The 18,377-nt window shown below is 46.7% G+C and overlaps 1 protein-coding gene across 12 annotated transcripts in view; it reads right to left on the minus strand.

The window, feature by feature from the left end:
• Nucleotides 1–18,377, minus strand: part of PTPRT (protein tyrosine phosphatase receptor type T) — a 1,101,260-nt gene that overhangs the window by 262,768 nt on the left and 820,115 nt on the right. For all 12 annotated transcript variants that reach the window (XM_043884333.1, XM_043884327.1, XM_043884332.1 and 9 more), the window contains exons 10-11: nt 16,609–16,810; nt 15,139–15,241 (exon numbers count right to left, since the gene is read on the minus strand). In XM_043884333.1, coding sequence (XP_043740268.1) covers nt 15,139–15,241; nt 16,609–16,810 — 305 coding nt within the window. The remainder of the gene's footprint in view (nt 1–15,138; nt 15,242–16,608; nt 16,811–18,377) is intronic.

The following is an 18,377-nucleotide window of genomic DNA, read 5'->3' on the forward strand; positions in this document are numbered from 1 at the left end:
GAATCACTGTCTTGCAGGCACAAAAATTACTAAAACTAACTGGGATGAAAGTTGAGACGTTGGAAAGAGAAAAGCAGGTGGAAAATTTTTTCTAGGGACTCCTCATTTGTCCTTGGTCCCAATGTCCACAAGGTAGACCTTGGTTTATGGCCTTCACTAGTTCTACCTCCTTTCCAAGCTCCCTTTCAATGCTCTCCCCCTGAACCAAGCCTCTTTTGTCAACTTTCTGAACTGAAAAATCAACCTTATCCCATCTGTCTGCAGCCTACGTGCTGATGCAAGAGGCTACCTGTTTAGGTTCCAAGAAATTACACATTCGTTATGGAGGAAATTAACACCTCAAAGCAAACTATAATTAGGAATTCTTCAATTCAGTTTATGCTTTTTCAATTAGGCACTCTATAATTTTAATCATGGGAGCATTAACATGTTTCTGTAATTTATATACCTGTGGTATAATTAAGCCTGGGAAACACATTGCTCTAAACCTGAATCAAAGTGATTGTTTCCCTTCACACTTGTGGGATTACAGGTCCCTGATGGAGAGATGGTGGCAGTTTCAAAGGAGCCATTTGCGAGTGGCAGAGGCCAATGAGAGAACGCCTGGCTTTAGAAATGTGAAGGCTGTTGCAGACCATGTGATGCCTTTCAAACATCTGGCTCATGTGTGGACATCTGCATCCCAAAGCTTCAACTCCTATTGTGACTTTCAAAACAGTCCCCCCACTGGAAACTGCATTGGACAACTATTCTTGGAAACTAATTTCAATTAAGCAGGAACAGGGTGTCCTGGCAGGGGAGACGTTATCTGGGAGTCGTGGGAAGCAGATGGCTTTGAACTGAAGAAACTGAATAGGCTGAAACTTAGCCTGGATGGGGACCAAACTTCTTTATTTTTTTTTCCCCTCTGATTCCTCTTCCCTCTTTCCCTAATTCTACTCCTCTTTCATAACTGCAGCTCTGCCTTTTAGCTACAAAGCGGGGCCTGAATCCTATGTGCAAGGTAGTTCTCTTGGGATTCTGAGCAGTTCTGCAAATTCAACGAATTCAGAAGCACACTGAAAAGTTTTTGTGCTTATTCAGACTGAACCTCTGAACTTTCTGAAGGTTAAAAACCTTCATTTTTTTTCCCTCTTCTTCTTGCTCTCCCCACAATAGCAAATTCAGATTTGCTGACTGCAATAAAAGGAAAAAAGAACATAATCAAAACTGGCCCGGGGGGACAATGCATACAGATTCCAACCCAGCTGAGGGACGCGTCCGTATTGCTGCAGCATTTTGGCACTCAATATATTTTGTCTGATCTAAGAAAATATGGAACTTTTTATACAGTGAAAGTTGGAAATGGATTTGTTTCTCCCAGGCTGCTCTAGCCTTCCGAGAAAGAATACAGATTTGTTCTGATACTGATGCTCAGTCTTACCCAACAACTATTTTCTACCTAAGCCCCAATATCTGTACAAAAGTGATATATTCAGATATGCTATCAGCATGCAACAACACAACATGTATTTCAGACACCAGTCATTGTCATCGTCATAAGAAAACGGGTGTGTTTTTAGCCCCCGGTGGACAGGGACTGAGAAGGAAGCCGGCAGAAATCCTAGTTCAGCTCTTATAAGCGAAAACTGATTATCTTCATGCTGAAAAATACACCAAAAGGGACATAAGAGTTCCAAAAGCTGTAAAACCCACAGGGGCAACTCTATAGTAAAATGCAAAACTGCTTCTCTGTATTATCACAATGAACAAATACTGGTACCAGAGAAGAAAGTATTTGGTTTCCCGTACAGTCCTTTTTCTCCATACCCGAGGCTACCTAGAGGCTAAACCGATGGTACTCAAGTTGTGATTCACCACCAGTAGAATCATGATCACCAGGGAGCTTGTTCAAAACACTGAGTCTCAGGTCTAATTTCATTACCACTAGGGATGGGCAACGATCTTCATATTTACCACCTCTCCAGGTGAGTCTTCTATTCAATAAAGATAGAAAACTCTGGGCTTAAACCATTCCCCAGACTTTATTCCCAGGCAAGAGTGATGCAATGGAATTTTGGGAAGTCCAGTTTAGTAGATCAGGGTCTTAAGCAGCAAGTAAGCCCAGTCAAAGGTCCCCTCTGGCTTTTGGGGAGACATTTTCTGCCTTATAAGCCCCCATTATATTTTGTATTTCTTATGACAGGATTCCTGGCCTTTACCGATGGTCTCAAATGCCTACATTAATATAATAGCCTGTCTGAAACCAAATATGGGTCCTGACCTATTTTTACCAGCCCTCCCAGAGTCTACAGCAATGCAGTCAAAGAGAATTTTCTGTGATGATGGAAATGCTGCTCAATACGATAACTGCTAGCCACATCTGGCTACTAAGGACTTGAAATGTGGATAGTGCAACTAATGAACTGAAGTTTTAATTTACTTTGAACTAATTTAAATTTCAATAGCCTCATAGAGCTTTGGCTATGGTGTTGGACTGTGTAGGTCTGAAGCCTGGTCCTTGATTCCTCCTTGTGCTACTGCTACTCCCTGGTCTGGCCAGGAATATTTACTTAGTACATTTATAACCTTTATAAACTGCTTAGTGAGCCTACACCCAAGCGGAAATGCACTAAACAGCAAACCCCCAGCAGCCAGGCAAGGAAAGGATGGGCTGCACTGTGAAAGGGGATAAGCACAAATTTCTTCTACCTCATGGTGGAGACTCTAACCTTTAAACAGTTCCAGTCCTATTAAAAAGCCAGTGCTTCCAGGATCACCCCTCTTACTGCTGCCAAGAGGAGGCAACTCTGAGCAGCTGCGGGCAGCGGGAGCAAGTACTGAGCAGAAAGCTTTGTGGATGAGAGAAAACCTCCTTGGATTCTAACATGGCACAGATCCATGCACTAGCTCAGAAGGCATCAATAGATCAGACAAGAGATGCACTTGATGGAGGCTGACTTGAAAGTCTGACCTTTGGGTGACTGCAGGTAGAGAAACTGAGAGCCACCACTCATCAGCTGTGCAAGATCTGAGACAAAGCAGTGACGCCAACTGTCACAGGGACAGAACAGTGAGAAGTGAAGGTCAGCAGAAAACAGGCTGGAGAAAAAGTGAGACCCAGGAGAAGGCAGCGTGCAGGGTCACTTCTGCTCTTGGGAAGGGTCTCACCAGTTCCCCTGGGTGGGAGGTTTAGTGTCATAAGAACTAAATCTGCTTAGATAGCTGTGCCCTCCATAGCCTGATCTCTTTGTTCTTGAAAATACTCGGCTTCACCTTGAATCCATTACCATCTACCTAATGTGAATGCCAATAGTCAGACTCAAAGCCACATCATCCCACAGCAGGGTTCCATTATTGAAATTTTGATTATCTTATTCTCTAAATATTAATTCTTAAAAAAAAATTATTGGAATACACTTACAGCAAGGTAAAACTCTTGTTATTCAATCATGTCTGACTCTCTGAGACCCCATGGACTGCAGCACACCAGGCTTCCCTGTTCTTCACCATCTCCTGGAGCTTGAGCAAACTCATGTCCATTGAGTCAGTGATGAATCTGATATATATCCACATATCCACTCTTTTTTAGAATCTTTTCCCATCTAGGCCATTATAGAGTATTGAGTAGAGTTTTCCCATGCTACATAGTAGGTCCTTATTAGTTACCTATTTTACATGTAGTAGTGTGTCTATCGGAGAAGGCAATGGCACCCCACTCCAGTACTCTTGCTTGGAAAATCCCATGGATGGAGGAGCCTGGTGGGCTGCAGTCCATGGGGTCGCTAGGAGTCGGACACGACTGAGCGACTTCACTTTCACTTTTCACTTTCATGCACTGGAGAAGGAAATGGCAACCCACTCCAGTGTTCTTGCCTGGAGAATCCCAGGGATGGGGGAGCCTGGTGGGCTGCCATCTATGGGGTCGCACAGAGTCAGACACGACTGAGGCGACTTAGCAGCAGTGTGTCTATGTCAATCTAAATATCACTTCTTGTCTTTCCAGCCTCTCCCAGCTTTGGACCCTCTGCACAGATTCTCAATAGTATTGAGGTCATCTGGCATTCAGTACTTTCATTATTTGCACATCTACCTTCATAGGCATTTTTAATCAAGCCTGGACCACATGGTCCATTTTTAAGCACTTTTGTTGATATCATCATCTTGCTTTTCCCATGGTCCTGGGTCAAGCTATGTATCTTCTTTTTCTACTGTAAAAGCTAACTGGAGCTCTTAGAGCTGGGGTCCCCAACCTCCGGGATCTAATGTCTGATGATCTGAGGTGGAACTGATAAACCAATAACAGAAATAGAGTGCACAGTAGTGTAATGCACATGACTTCACATCATCCCCAAACCAACCCTCCTTACTGGTCCATGGAAAAACTGTCTTCCATGAAGCCGGTTCCTGGTGCCAAAATGATTGGAAACTGCTGTGACTTAGAGAAAATCAAATCACAAAATGTCAATCGTCTCTTTTCCTTAAATTAGTCTTCCTTTGGCTTTCATGTTTTAACTCTGCTCTGGTTTTTCTTCTACGTGTTTGACCAGTCCTTCTCCATCTCCAGGGTGGTACCTGGATAGAGTTTCACAGAGTTCTGTCTTGTTCCTCATTTCTTATAGTCTACAATCTCCCTAGATAAGCTCTCCACTCCTCCCATGCTTTAAATATCACCTGGATGTTAACGATTCCCAAATCTAAGCCCCCTGCTCTGAGGCCTCTCCCCAGCACTCCAGTTCTGGGGGAATTTAAATAGTGCCTGTGGTAGGAGGTGAACATGACAACCACACTCTCCTTTCCCTCACGCCAGTAACAGTCTCTGCCTCCATCTCTCCAGATGGCAGACAGTCCAAAATAGAACACTCCTTCGTGCTTCATGTTGCAGCAACTGCTCCTGCTCCATTTAAAATATTCCTCCTGAAACACCTGTCTTTCCTCTTTGGTTTGAGCCTAAGGAAATTGATCCAGAACCCTGTAACACCAGAGCCAATTCATTCTTGGTAAGCTGGGTCGTTCGGGGGTTGTGGGGTGGGTAGGGGGAGGTGGGCAGGGGAGGAGCTGATCAAAGAAGAGCTGCGATGCAATCAGCATGTGCTAAGGTGAAAGCAAACCCACCTCATCTATTCGAGTTGCACCTTTTTGTCCCTTTTGTTTTCCTGGATGACTGTTCTGAGTGCAGCTCTGCGTTACACTCAGCGCCTCCTTGGTGGTTTCACTAGTAGGTGTTACAAGTCTCTTTAATCACAGGTCCATGTTCCATTAGCCGTCATATTCAGAGTATGGGACGGCCCCATCGGAAATAGCTCTGCAGCAGCATTTATCCCATTTTTTCCTTATTTCTGGTTGCTGCTTCTTGTATGTGGCTCCTGCTCTTTCCCAATCTGGTGTGATGAAATCCCAGCAGGCTATGATACTTGACAATAAGTGGTATTACGTGCAGAACTCAATCTTGCAGCTTTGGGGGGAATGCTTCTTTCCCATCCCCCCCATCGTACATAGGACTCCTCATCTCCAGGCCCTGGTGGAGGCAGCCCAGAGAGCAGGTAAACCAAATGATGTTTAGAGAAAGAGCATCTAAATGTAACTGTGGTTTCTCATCTCTAACAACGTGGACAGGGACTCGTGAACTCCTCAGGCTGCCCCATGTTAATAAATCCTCCAAATTTTCATTTCCCCTCCCTAACAGGATGCCATTGCATGCTGGTATCTGAGAACCAGGTGGTAATGATGCCAATGTTACTCACTGTAGCTCCACAGACTGGCAAAACCCTCCTGTGGTTGCTTCATGTGATCCCACTCTGGGCTTCACAGTTATTAAAGGAATCCTAGAGGAAGTTTGGCAATTGTTTCCTTTACTTCTCAACAAGCCTTCTTCTTTCTTTAAAAGCTGGCTGGAACTCCTGTTCGCCCTGTAGCTCAGCAGTGTGTATTTCAGAATCTCTAGTCTTAACTACGGAGAAGGCAATGGCACCCCACTCCAGTACTCTTGCCTGGAAAATCCCATGGACGGAGGAGCCTGGTGGGCTGCAATCCATGGGGTCACCAAGAGTCGGACACGACTGAGTGACTTCACTTTCACTTTTCACTTTCATGCACTGGAGAAGGAAATGGCAACCCACTCCAGTGTTCTTGCCTGGAGAATCCCAGGGATGGGGGAGCCTGGTGGGCTGCTGTCTATGGGGTCGCACAAAGTCGGACACGACTGAAGCGACTTAGCGGCAGCAGCAGCAGTCTTAAGTAGCTGTACCTGTCAAAGGCAGCTGGATTATGGGTTCTCATCAGGCAGTGAGGAGAACTTGCAATGACCTTAGAAGCCACTGGCCACATTACACTGTCTCCCTGTTCAGCGTGTCATACTTCTGACCCTCCAAGCTAGAGCCCTACCCTCTGGGCACTGCCTCAAGTAACCCAGGAAAGTGAGCCACAGGTCCCAAAAACCTTGGTCCCCCTGAGGTCCGCAATTGGTCCAGGTCCCTTCATGGTTGCCTGGACCATGCCTCAGGTCCCAGCCTGTCCCTGCCCACGTGGTTTCTGACTCCCCTGTTCAGGTCCCTCACAGACCTTTCCCTCCCTCTGTGTTCCTCGGCTCAGAGAATGGCACCATGATCCATCCATTTAACCAATCCAGAAACTTGGGAGCCATCCTGGACAGTGTCTCTTTCTTCACACCCATCCCCTGCCCCGGAAAGAAGTCATCGCCAAGGCTCACCCATTCTACCTCCTCAACAACTGTATCTCCAGCACCTTCATTTTTTATTTTTTTGGCTGCACTGGGTCTTTCTAGTTGCAGCGCACGGGCTTCTCACTGAGGTGGCTTCTCTTGTTACTGAGCTCTAAGGAGCACAGAACTTCAGAGGCTGCAGCATGAGGCATCAGTAACATTAAATCATTTGCATTCCTGAGCAGAACCTGCTTGCTCAGACTAAACCAGATTCATGGGACTCTGGAGAAGGGACTGTGGCAAAAAGGCAAAAGGACGTCAACAAAAGCATGGGTGTTGATGCTGGAGATGGGATCCTATAACTGCGTGGAACTATGCAGCTCAGTCGGCTGAACTCGGAGGTGGGATGGTGGGGTGACATGGACCCTGTAAGACTCAGCTACCGCTGATAACAGTCTGTTGTGAGTGTCAGTGGCACTGTTAGTTCAGAGCTGTATCTGCCCTTAGGATGGCAGCAGTCCGTGGGCCTGTTTTGCTCATTTCTGGGTCTCTGGTGCTCAGCACAGGGTCTGGCACGTGGTTTTTTGTTGAAATTCAAAGTAGACAGTTATTGCTTAATTAGTTAAGGAACTGATAAACAGATGAGTTAACAGGTAAACCTCATTCATCTCCCAGGATCTGGCCTCATTTCCCCTGCATGGTTTTTGACTCCGTGTACCCACTCTGGTCCTAGTATTTATAAGGTCTCTGCTCATGCTTCCCTGGTGGCTCAGATGGTAAAGAATCTGCCTGCAATGAGGGAGACATGGGTTTGATCCCTGAGTCGGGAAGATACCCTGGAGAAAGAAATGGCAAGAATACTCTAGTACTTTTGCCTGGAGAATTCCATGGACAGAGAAGCCTGGTGGCTACAGTCCACGGGGTTGAAAAAAGTCAGACACAGCTGAGTGACTAGCACTTTCACTTTTCAGCTCAGGGAGCCCCCGCACCCCTTCCCAAGGGGGCTGTGGATCTGTTCGCTTTGATTTCACAACACTGAGCGACATCTCCTCCAAGCTGAGGGCACTGCTCATGGCCCTTGTTTTGCTGGTCCTTCAGTCGTTGAGACCTCCTAGCCCTGTCTGATTGATTTGGTGTTTCTGAAAGGCGCTCAAAACTGAGAATCCATTTTTGAGAATCATTTTGAGGATTTTGTGACACCTTTGGAGACCACTGCACGCTCCCTGACAGGTCCCAGGCCCACCAGCACAAGCCTGCAGTGAAGCTGATATAGTGTTAGAGGACACCCAGCAAACAGGCATCAACTGCAGCAGGGCTCAGGGACTAATCCTGCCATGGCTGACCCAGGGCGGGCAGCCACCCCTTGTCTCAACAGCTGGGTCAACCCCGGGGGCAAACTGAACACCTACCAATGGCACTTTATGCATTTTAGCTTATTTGACCTTTAAAACAATCTGTGATATGGGTAGTCTCATTTTACCAACAAGCAGCTTGGATCAGAAAAATGCAGAATCTGACCCTGAGCCATGAAATAAGTCAGTGGCATGAGGGGATCTGATTCCAGGAGCTTCTGCTGCACCAGTGTCACCATCTGGGACGTCAGCTGTGGCAGGAAGAGCACGAGATCTCAGGTCTGAGCCTGTGGGACCCAGTTTCTTCCCCCAAAGAGGTCACAGGCTGGTAGAGACTGAAAATGCAAGTCCCTGACCGAGGAGGGGCCAGGGCAGCATGCGGACCCAAGGTGGGGCTGGTACGTCTTGCAGCAGGAGGGGAGACGGTCCTGGATGTGGCAGATCTGATCTGGGTGTTGGGGAGGTGGAGGATGCCGTGATCGGCAGAGAGAATGGGACAAGGGATTGACTGCTTAGAGAAGGACAAAAACTTGAGCATCTCTCTGCCAGTGTTCCCCATACCCTTCAAGACAAAGTCCAGACCCTGAATGAAGGCCTTCCCTGGCTCTTGCCCCCTTCTTTGCCTCATTCCCCATCTCGGTGCCCTGGCCCAAAGTTCCCTGAACCTAACACGCACCTGCTCTACCTCAGCTCCTGTACACACCATTCCTGAGTCAAATTCCCCCTCATCTGGCAGTTCTCAGGCAACACAGCCTCCAGGAAGCCCTCCTCTCACAGAGCCAATGATGGAAGGCTCTGCTCTGAACTCTCATGGAAACCACTGACCAGATACACAGGCTTATCTGCATTTTTTTCTTTTTCTGTTTGTCTTACCTATAGAGTGGCACGTCCAAATGCGACTCTTTTAATTAAAATAAAAATTTAAAAAAATCAGTCCCTCAGTTTCACTGGTCCTATTTCAAGTGCTTAACAATCACATGTAGCTAGTGGTGTCTATCAGGGCATTTGCATCATCTCAGGCAGATGTGCTGGACTGTGCTCTCACACACAAGGAGCTGGGTAAAAGCAGGGCCTGTGAAGTGCATCTCTACCATTCCAGGACCCTGCCTCTGCCAGGTACCACCCGAGTTGCTGAATGTAACCTTCCTTTCTTTCTTTTTCTCTCTCTCTCTTTATCCGTACCACCCACCCCACCCTTCCTTTCTCTCTTTTTCTCCCTCTCTCTCTTTCCTGGAGTATCTACTAAAGCAAGACCCTTTTCCAGGGGAAGGGATCCATTAGTGTCAAATTTTCCAGCTTCCTGGAGCTCACAGTCTAGTGAGGGGCATGTAAGAAAGAAAACCAAATAAAATATACAAACAAATGTACAACATAATTAAAAGCTCATGAAAGAATGATGAAGGAAGCATACGCAGCATGGTTGAGTAAAGCCCATTAAAGGGACAGAGCAAGAGGAGACAGAGCCGGAAAAGAAGGTTAGAACCAGATTTGAATGGGTCTTGAATTCTGTACTAAGAAGCTTGAACTTAATGCGGCAGGAAGCCAGTGACCCATTTAAGAATTTTAAGCAGGAAAATTGACTTGATCCAATTTGTGCTTCTGAAGGACCAGTTCAGAAACTCTGCGGGGGATAGACTGAAGGAAGAGGAACTTACGACAGGCAGACCAGAAAGCTGCCCTGGCAGGTCAGGAGAACAGGGTGGACAGTGGCAGAGGGAGGAGAAAGAACCAATCCCAAAGCTGATTCCTGGCAGGCCAGTGGCTAAGACTCCATGCTTCCACCGCAAGGGGAGTGTGGGTTTGATCCCTGGTCAGGGAAGTTCCAAAAAAAGCTGATGCAGAAGCTGAGTGGGTGGGTCCCAGTGAGTGATGGGACAGGAAGGAGACAGTGGAGGGGGAGAGTGGGGAGGACAGCTCTCAGGAAGCCAGCTGGGGATCCAGAGGAGGGTCTGCTCCAGAACCGGGGGCTCTGTCCTGGGCGTCCCTTCCAGGACTGCATTATGGGTGATTAATTCACGGCCAAGTTACTTTCTCATGAAGGTTACTACAGATACATCAGCATGACAGGCGGGGCGTGAGGGAAGAAGGCTCAGCGTGTGCGAGCTGGAGCTGAATATTAGATTCTAGTCACTATTTGATTGATCTTTTAAGCAATTCTGGGATTCTGTCACTTAAAAACCAATAAATCTTTGAAGGCCTGGGGAAAGCAATGCAAAAGCAATAAATCTCCATTGCGGAGTGTTAGAAAAATAGGCCAAGCTGCCAAGGTGGTTGGGCTGGAGGGATGAGGGTGCGGGGGCCCCCAGTGGCAATCCTTCCTCTCCTGATCCACACCATCACCCTGCCACGCTCAGTCCTACCAGACAGAGTCAGGGTTGTGTGGCTTCACGCACAGGGCAGCAGGCAGTTCACCAGGGGCTGAGTTTGGCTCAGCCAGGATCGCAGCATCACAGGCAGAAGGAGGAAGAAGAGCCTACCTGGGGGTGGCCTGGAGGCTGAGGCTCAGGTACGAGTCTGCTGGAGAACAGGAAGGCTCTCCACTCAGTCATGCTGGGCTTCATCAGCCACAGGTTGGGCCCACACAACCAGAACTGTCTTGTCCACCCCTCACTCCCTAGCTGGTGGAAGTTCACTCCACAGCAACCCCACCAGAAGGTCACCCTGTCATTACCTGACATCCCAGTTAGGGGGAACTCAGAATTTCCTGGTGGAGCAATGAACTCAGAGGCAGGAAGCTAGGTCCATGACCTTGGGCCAGCCACTTAATATCTTAGTTTTTAGCTTCTCCTCTGAAATGGAGATGGCATTTCCCACACAGCTTACTCACTGGCTAGGTGACAATCAGATGCTATGATGGAATTACAGGCACTATTAGCTATTAATATAAAACATGATTCTGAGCATCCTTGACCCAATGCATCTAGAGAGCTCTTTGCGTCCAGGGGTCACAGACTGCCTTGGTTGTTTTCTCAAGGCTCCTGCTTCTCCTAGCCTGCAGGACTCCATGCTGGTCCACTTGCCTGGGTTGTGCTCATCTCTCCAGCCTGCCTGCCCCTTCTCTCAACCAATACAGTCACTGTCTCTACTGGCTTCATATTATCTTGCTTTGCTGGTTTCATTATTCTGTTTCCTCTCTTCCTTAATGCCCCCTCCCTGCCCCATTCACAAGCATATTCAATGGATGATAAGACTCAAGCTATGACAAACTTAGACAGTGTATTAAAAAGTTGAGATATCACTTTGCCGACAAAGGTCCACCTACTCAATGCTATGGTTTTTCCAGTAGACATGTATGGATATGAGAGTTGGCTGTAAAGAAGGCTGAGCACCAAAGAATTGAGGCTTTGAATTGCGGTTCGACAGGAGACTCTTCAGAGTCCCTTGGATATCAAGGAGATCAAACCAGTCAATCCTAAAGAAAATCAGTCCTGAATATTCATTGGAAGGACTGATGCTGAAGCTCAAGCTCCAATACTTTGACCACCTGATGAGAAGAACTGACTCAGTGGAAAAGACCCTGATGCTGGGAGAAAGTGAACGTGGGAGGAGAAGGGAATGACAGAGGATGAGATGGTTGGATGGCATCACTGACTCAATGGACATGAGTTTGAGCAAACTCCAGGAGATGGTGAAGGACAGGGAAGCCTGGTGTGCTGCAGTCCATGGGGTCGCAAAGAGTCACACACGACTTAGTGACTGAACAGCAACAAAGATTCTAGAGGACAGGTGTATGTCTGTCTTGTTTCCTGCTATATCTTCAGGCCTTAGCTCAGTTCCTGCTCAAAAAATATTTGTTAAATGATTTAATGCTCGACCGCCTCCCACAGGGGCATTCTAGTGCCCAGAGTTCAAGGTGACACAGGATTAAGGTAGCTGACTTCTATGTGATATTGCTTCTGCTGTCACCACGGTTGTCCCGAAAGCCTTGCTAGCTGGCACTGATTAGTCTCTTCCCTTCTTGGCAAATGCCCAAGCAAGAGTCTGAAAATAATTCCAGAAAATGAGTGTTGAGCCACCCTCAGTGATCTAGAGCTTAAGAACAAAAGCAGTCAGACTTTTCCAGACACCAAGCATTGCCCTCTGAGCTGTGACATTTATTTTAATTTTTTTCCAATGGAAATGTCACCAAAATAGATCATGTATGACTTTTCTCCTAGGGAGGTGGTATGGCTAGACTGAAGTGAGTGCTGGCTTTGGGGTGGCTGAATTGGGTTTAAAGTCTGCCTGCACCACTTAAGTGTTCCATTGGTTGGGTCAACGCACTTAGTTTCCGTGTATCTCAGTTTCCATATCTGCAAAATGGGGAAGCTACAACTGCAGTGCTGTGAGGAGGCAGACAGTTTATGCAGAGTGACAGGCACACAGCCAGTGTGTGCTCATCAAATGGAAGCTGGCCAGCTCTTTCAACTGGAAAATGTGGGATCTCAAAGGCTTCCCCAGTAGCTCAATGGTAAAGAATCTGCCTGCAAAAGAGGAGACCTAAGACATGTGGGTTCGATCCCTGGGTCACAAAGATCCCCCGGAGATCGCAAAGATACTAGAACCTACTCTAGTATGCTTGCCCGGAGAATCCCATGGACAGAGGAGCCTGGCAGGCTATGGTCCATAGGGGTGCAAAGAGTTGGACACGACTGAAGTGACTTAGCACATGTGGGGCCTAATGGTACATTTTTTGGGTGAACCAGGATGGTAATATCTCAGTGCATGAAAGTCAAAGTGTTAGTCCCTCAGCCATGTCCCACTCTTTGCAACCCCATGGACTGAGCCCACCAGGCTCCTCTGTCTATGGAATTCTCCAGGTAAGAACACTGCAGTGGGTTGCCATTTCCTTCTCCAAGAGATCTTCCTGACCCAGGAATTGAACCTGGGTCTTCTGCATTGCAGGTGGATTTGTTACCATCTGAGCCACCAGGGAAGTCCAATCTTAGTGCACAGAGGGAAGATAATGACAACATTGCTTGAGAATAACAGGAAGTTATTCTGGTAATCTACAGTAACAGTACGGTAATCCTTATCTGATGCTAAAAAGCCACCATCCGCTTTGGTTCATCACAGGTAGAACAGTCCTGGAACAACTCACGTGGGGAATATAAGGCAAAAATTATACACTCACAAATGCTACACATACCTGTTTGATGGCCTGAAGACCCAACCGACTTAGGATAGACACTGTTCAAAGTCTACACAACAGGCAGAAAATTCAAATTGTTGGCAACTGATTCTATTTGCTCCACTGTCCATAATTTCTGGAGTAGGACCAGAGTGGAAAACAGGTAACTAGACCTCTCAATAGCCTCCTTCTTGGCTGATCTCCCTCCAGTATCATAAAAGAGACTCTACATGTGGCTATTCAGTGGCTTTCCAGCGCCCCCTCTCAGTTCAGTTCATTCTCTCAGTTCAGTTCATTCGCTCAGTCGTGTCTGACTCTTTGCAACCCCATGAACTGCAGCACGCCAAGCCTCCCTGTCCATCAGCAACTCCTGGAGTTTACTCAAACTCATGTCTATCGAGTCAGTGATGCCATCCAGCCATCTCATCCTCTGTCGTCCCCTTCTTCTCCTGCCCCCAGTCCCTCCCAGCATCAGGGTCTTTTCCAAAGAGTCAACTCCTTGCATGTGGTGGCCAAAGTATTGGAGTTTCAGCTTCAGCATCAGTCCTTCCAATGAACACCCAGGACTGATCTCCTTTAGGCCTCGACCTTTATGCTGCAGCAAATATAACTGCTCCTGGTAGCTCCCCATGACATCAGGCTCCCTCTTGACTCCATGCCTTCACTCATGCTGGACCTTCTTACTGCCCTGAAATCTCATACAACATTTAAGATATATCCTTTAGGTTCCAATCCTTTGGCCACCTGACACAAAGAGCTGACTCATTGGAAAAGACACTGATGCCGGGAAAGATTGAGGGCAGGAGGAGAAGGGGACAACAGAGGATGTGATGGTTGGGTGGCATCACTGACTCAATGGACATGAGTTTGTGCAAACTCCAGGAGAGAGTGAAGGAAAGGAAGGCCTGGCAGTCCATGGGGTCACAAAGAATGTGACATGACTTAGTGATTGAACAACAACAAAGATACATCTCACTGTCACCTCCTTTGGGACTTCTGCCCTCTGAGCTCCTATGTGCATCTCCACAAGCATGAGCTGTACTGAAACTTAGTTTTCATGTTTCTGTCTCCCCAACTAGAGTCCAACTTTCTTTAGAACATAAATCATTTGCAGGCAGTTCACAAGCATGTTCCAAGCACTTAAACAGCGCCTGGCACCAAGTGAAAGCTCAAGAAATGTTCATCGAATGAAGGAATCAATGAATTGCTTTCATCCCCTGTACTCTGCTCCATTCCTGGCATATAAAATACTCCACGCATGCTTGTTGAGCTGAACTGAGCCAATTTGAAAGCTGTTCCACTGAACACTCTGCTTGGCTTCAAGGGTCTGTAGTCCCTTGAGCTCTGAGCAAAAGCCAGTAACATCTTATGGAAAACCCAGATGAACTTTCTGGCCACCACCATACAAAGCATAGCTTATTTAAAAGAGGTGCCCACCTTCCTGACAGCTGGAAGCCCATGGACTTGCTTGGGGTCAGCTTGGCTACAGAGATGCCTTCACTGCCTGGACTGTAGATACACTCGGGACTCCAGCCTCTCATAAACACACCTGTAGTATGACTGACTTCAAGTCCTCTGGGGAACACCAAGGCTATAAATGGGACTAGCACTGAGGTCGTGTCCCCTTTGAAATTTCTGAGCAGGTCGTTTTGATCATTTGGTGCATCTGTCTACATGTCTGTTAATGGCAGATGGGCATGTAAAGGTGATCTCGCCAGGATACTGTGTTTCTGGGGCCTCCAGCCTGACTAAGTAAATTTATCATAGGCTTGTTCCAGAAAGTTCTCTCCCAGCCCTCTTCAGATCCCCATCCACACCTTCCCACTAAGCCAGTCCCAGTGCCCCACGGAGGGGAGAGAGGGCTCCTGGCTCCGTGGCCCTCTGAACCAGGCTTGAAGCTGCTGACCCTTCTCCTCCAGCAAGCCTTGCTCCCGGGCAGTCGTGCCCACAGGCATTGCCAGTGGCATGATTCAGCTGGAGGTGCGCATGGTGAAGAGAAAGAAGATGGCAATCATCAGGTTCAGACCCCTCCTTACCTGACAGGGGCTCCCCGGGACTGAGCGGGCTTCAGCATCACCGTGATGGTCGTGTCTGTTTCATTCAGTGGGGTGTCTGTGTCATATTCAGGCATCGACGGAGCTGGACAGAGAACAGAGAGAAGGGAGCTTAGCACAGGTCCCCACCCCCCACCACCATCACCTTCCACAGGACACCCAGGTTGCCTAAGAGGGAGATCTTTGGGGAAGGACTGGATGAGTCACATGGCATCCCAGGCTTTCAGCAAAGAAGACCCTGACTTTCAACCTTCCTGTAGGTTCCTTCAAGATACAGAAGAGTCTGGAGAGGGGAACAATCATGTGGCTGGTAGCCTTCATGGATCAAAAAGTTCCATACCATATAGACAGATAAATGCAGGAAATATAAGTACTTAAAGGTGTGAATGTAGAGTCAACCTTAAACACATTTAAAATGCAAATACAATTTAAAAAACTAAAATAAAAAAAGAAATAAAATGCAAATACAGCAGTGATGAACTTTACTCTGATCTTTATTTTTTCCTTCATGAGACCCTCTCTTCTGATAGCAGCATCACTAAACCTAATCCCCTGAGAAGGTAATTTAGCCATTTGTACTAAAAGCTATTAAACTTACATCCCTTTTAATTCAGTATTTCAATTTCTGGAATTTAATCCTAAATTCATAATCCAAGCCAAGAAATCAAACTTTATTCTGTAACATGTTCATTGAAGCATTATTTTATTAAAAACATGGAGGCGCCAAATATATCCAACCACAGGGGAATGTTTAATTAAATTACGCCCATCCACTTGACAGAACATCGTAATGAAAGCAGTGTAGCAACATGGAAGATGCTCATGGTTTAAGGCTATGCAGAAACATTAAGCTACACAAACTACCATGGGTCTGTATCTATGCAAAATATGTATGATGCAGACCAGAATTGCATGGGCATGCTGAAATAATGTAAACTGTAAACACAGATCTGAGATAATTCTGCTCTGAAACTGTCTGGTGGGGGAGGGGGCCTTACAGCTGATGGCAGGTGGCATCTTGGGCTGCTCTGGCTCTGGTCATTCACTTATTTTTTCACTCACTCATTCACTGGAGGTTACATGAGAACCTGCGCTGTGCCCTGCACTGCCAAAAGGAATACTCTTGAAAATGAATCACGTTTTTACAAATGAAATCGTATGGGGAAAATGTACTATTTGATGCAACTGTGTGCTAGGTAAACTATTTAGTAAATCACTCAGCATTCCCTCTGGTCTAGTGTAACTGATATATGTTCTATATTTTAGGAAGCTCCTGGATTAGGTTTTCTTCATGAGATGATGGTAGTGACAGACGAGGGACTGCACTGTCCTTGTTGCTCCAAGATCACATGGTGATGGTCGGCTCCGCCCTTTTCCACTCCCAGGTATATTAGGAGTGGATAAAAACCAACACCATCACCTTTCTTCCTTTTCCCTCTCTAGGACAAATACCTGAAATTTTGGTGGCGATCCTGGTGGTGACGGGCGGGCCAAAGCCCTTTGCAGTGCTGGCCTTGATGGTGAAGGAGTAGGTGGTTCCAGGGTACAGACCAACAAAGAGGTGGTGGGTTTCATTCCGAAGCTTGAACACTTTGCCCCTCTGGCTGGAGAGGTCAGCACTTGGGTCCAATGAGCCCACGGCCTTGTAGTTGATCTGTGCAAGAAGCCAGCAAACAAACCAATCAGTGCCTCGCCCAGGAAGCTGAGTGGAGCTCACCTGGAGGAGCGTCAGGGGAGGGAAGCAGAAGGCAGGCGAGAGTGGTCAACGAGTTTAGCCATTACCATCCACCTTACAGATGATTCCAGCCTCCAAATACTTCACTGTCCATGCTCTGGAGCATTGCTGTCTAGTAGAAATAGAATTTAATCCACATACATAACTCCTAATTTTCTAATGGTCACACTCATTACAGAACAAAAAAAGAAGACCGTAAAGTAAAATTAATTTTCATAATCTATTTGGTTAAACCCAGTAGATGTAAAATATTATTATTTAAACCTGCAATCAACATGAAAATTTAATGAAATACGTTGTACTTTATTATTCATATTAGGTCTTAGAAATCAAGTGTGTATTTTACCCTGTGCACATCTCCACTTGAACTAGCCACATTTCAAAAGTGTGGTGACTCTGTGTGACTTGGGGCCACCACTTTGGACAATGTGGCTGTGGTTTAAGTCACTCAGTCACGTCTGACTTTTTTCAACCCCATGGACTATGGAGTCCATGGGATTCTCCAGGCCAGATTACTGGAGTGGGTTGCTTTTCCTTTCTCCAGGGGATCCTCCCAACCTGGGACTCAAACCCAGGTCTCCCGCATTGCAGGCAGATTCTTTACCAGCTGAGCCACTGGGAAAGCCCATGTGGCTGTAGAGCAGTGTCCATGTATAGTGTCCTGATAAGAATTATCTGGAAGGCTAGTTAAAGACGAACGAAGCATCCCCTACTCCACAAGGTGCTGCCTGGTGTCTCATGCATTATCTCATTTGTCTTCCAGGAAAACGTTGGGGGTATCAAGATATCCATTCTCATTTTAATGATGGAGAAATTGAGGCTCCAATGGAAACAATCTGTATTAAATCGCTGCTTTTTGAAATATCTATGATGAAGACCCAGTTCTGTTTCCCCATCCACTGCAGACCCACAATGATTCAAAGACCACATCACACATGACATCATGTGAGTTCTATTGCACATGCAAGGAGACACATCCATTGACCACACATGCAATGTCAATGCCCTAAAGAGTTTCCGGGTGCCCCCTCTCAACTTCTGCATGATATTATCCTGCTGTGAAAGTAATAAAACAGTTGGTATTGCCTTACCAGCCCCCAGGGATCACACTCTAAGCATCTTATTTCTAAATTTCACAGCTGTTAAAGCAGCAAACTTAGGATTTTTGGTTTACTTGCTTTATCTGTGTATGTGTGTGTGTGTGTGTGTGTGTGTGCACGCGCGCACGCTTAGTTGCTCAGTCATATCCGACTCTTTGTGACCTAATGGACTGAAGCCCACCAGGTTCCTCTGTCCATGGGATTCTCCAGTCAAGAACCCTGGAGTGGGTTGCCATGCCCTCCTCCAGGGGATCCTCCTGACTCAGGGATCAGACCCAGGTCTCCTGCATTACAGGCAGATTCTTTACCATCTGGGTCACCAGAGAACCCCAGGTTTATCTAGTTTGTTCTATTAAAAGTGTTTTACTGGAGTATAATTTATATTC

The sequence above is a fragment of the Cervus elaphus genome, chromosome 23, assembly GCF_910594005.1.
Source record: "Cervus elaphus chromosome 23, mCerEla1.1, whole genome shotgun sequence".
NCBI classification, from domain to species: Eukaryota; Metazoa; Chordata; class Mammalia; order Artiodactyla; family Cervidae; genus Cervus; species Cervus elaphus.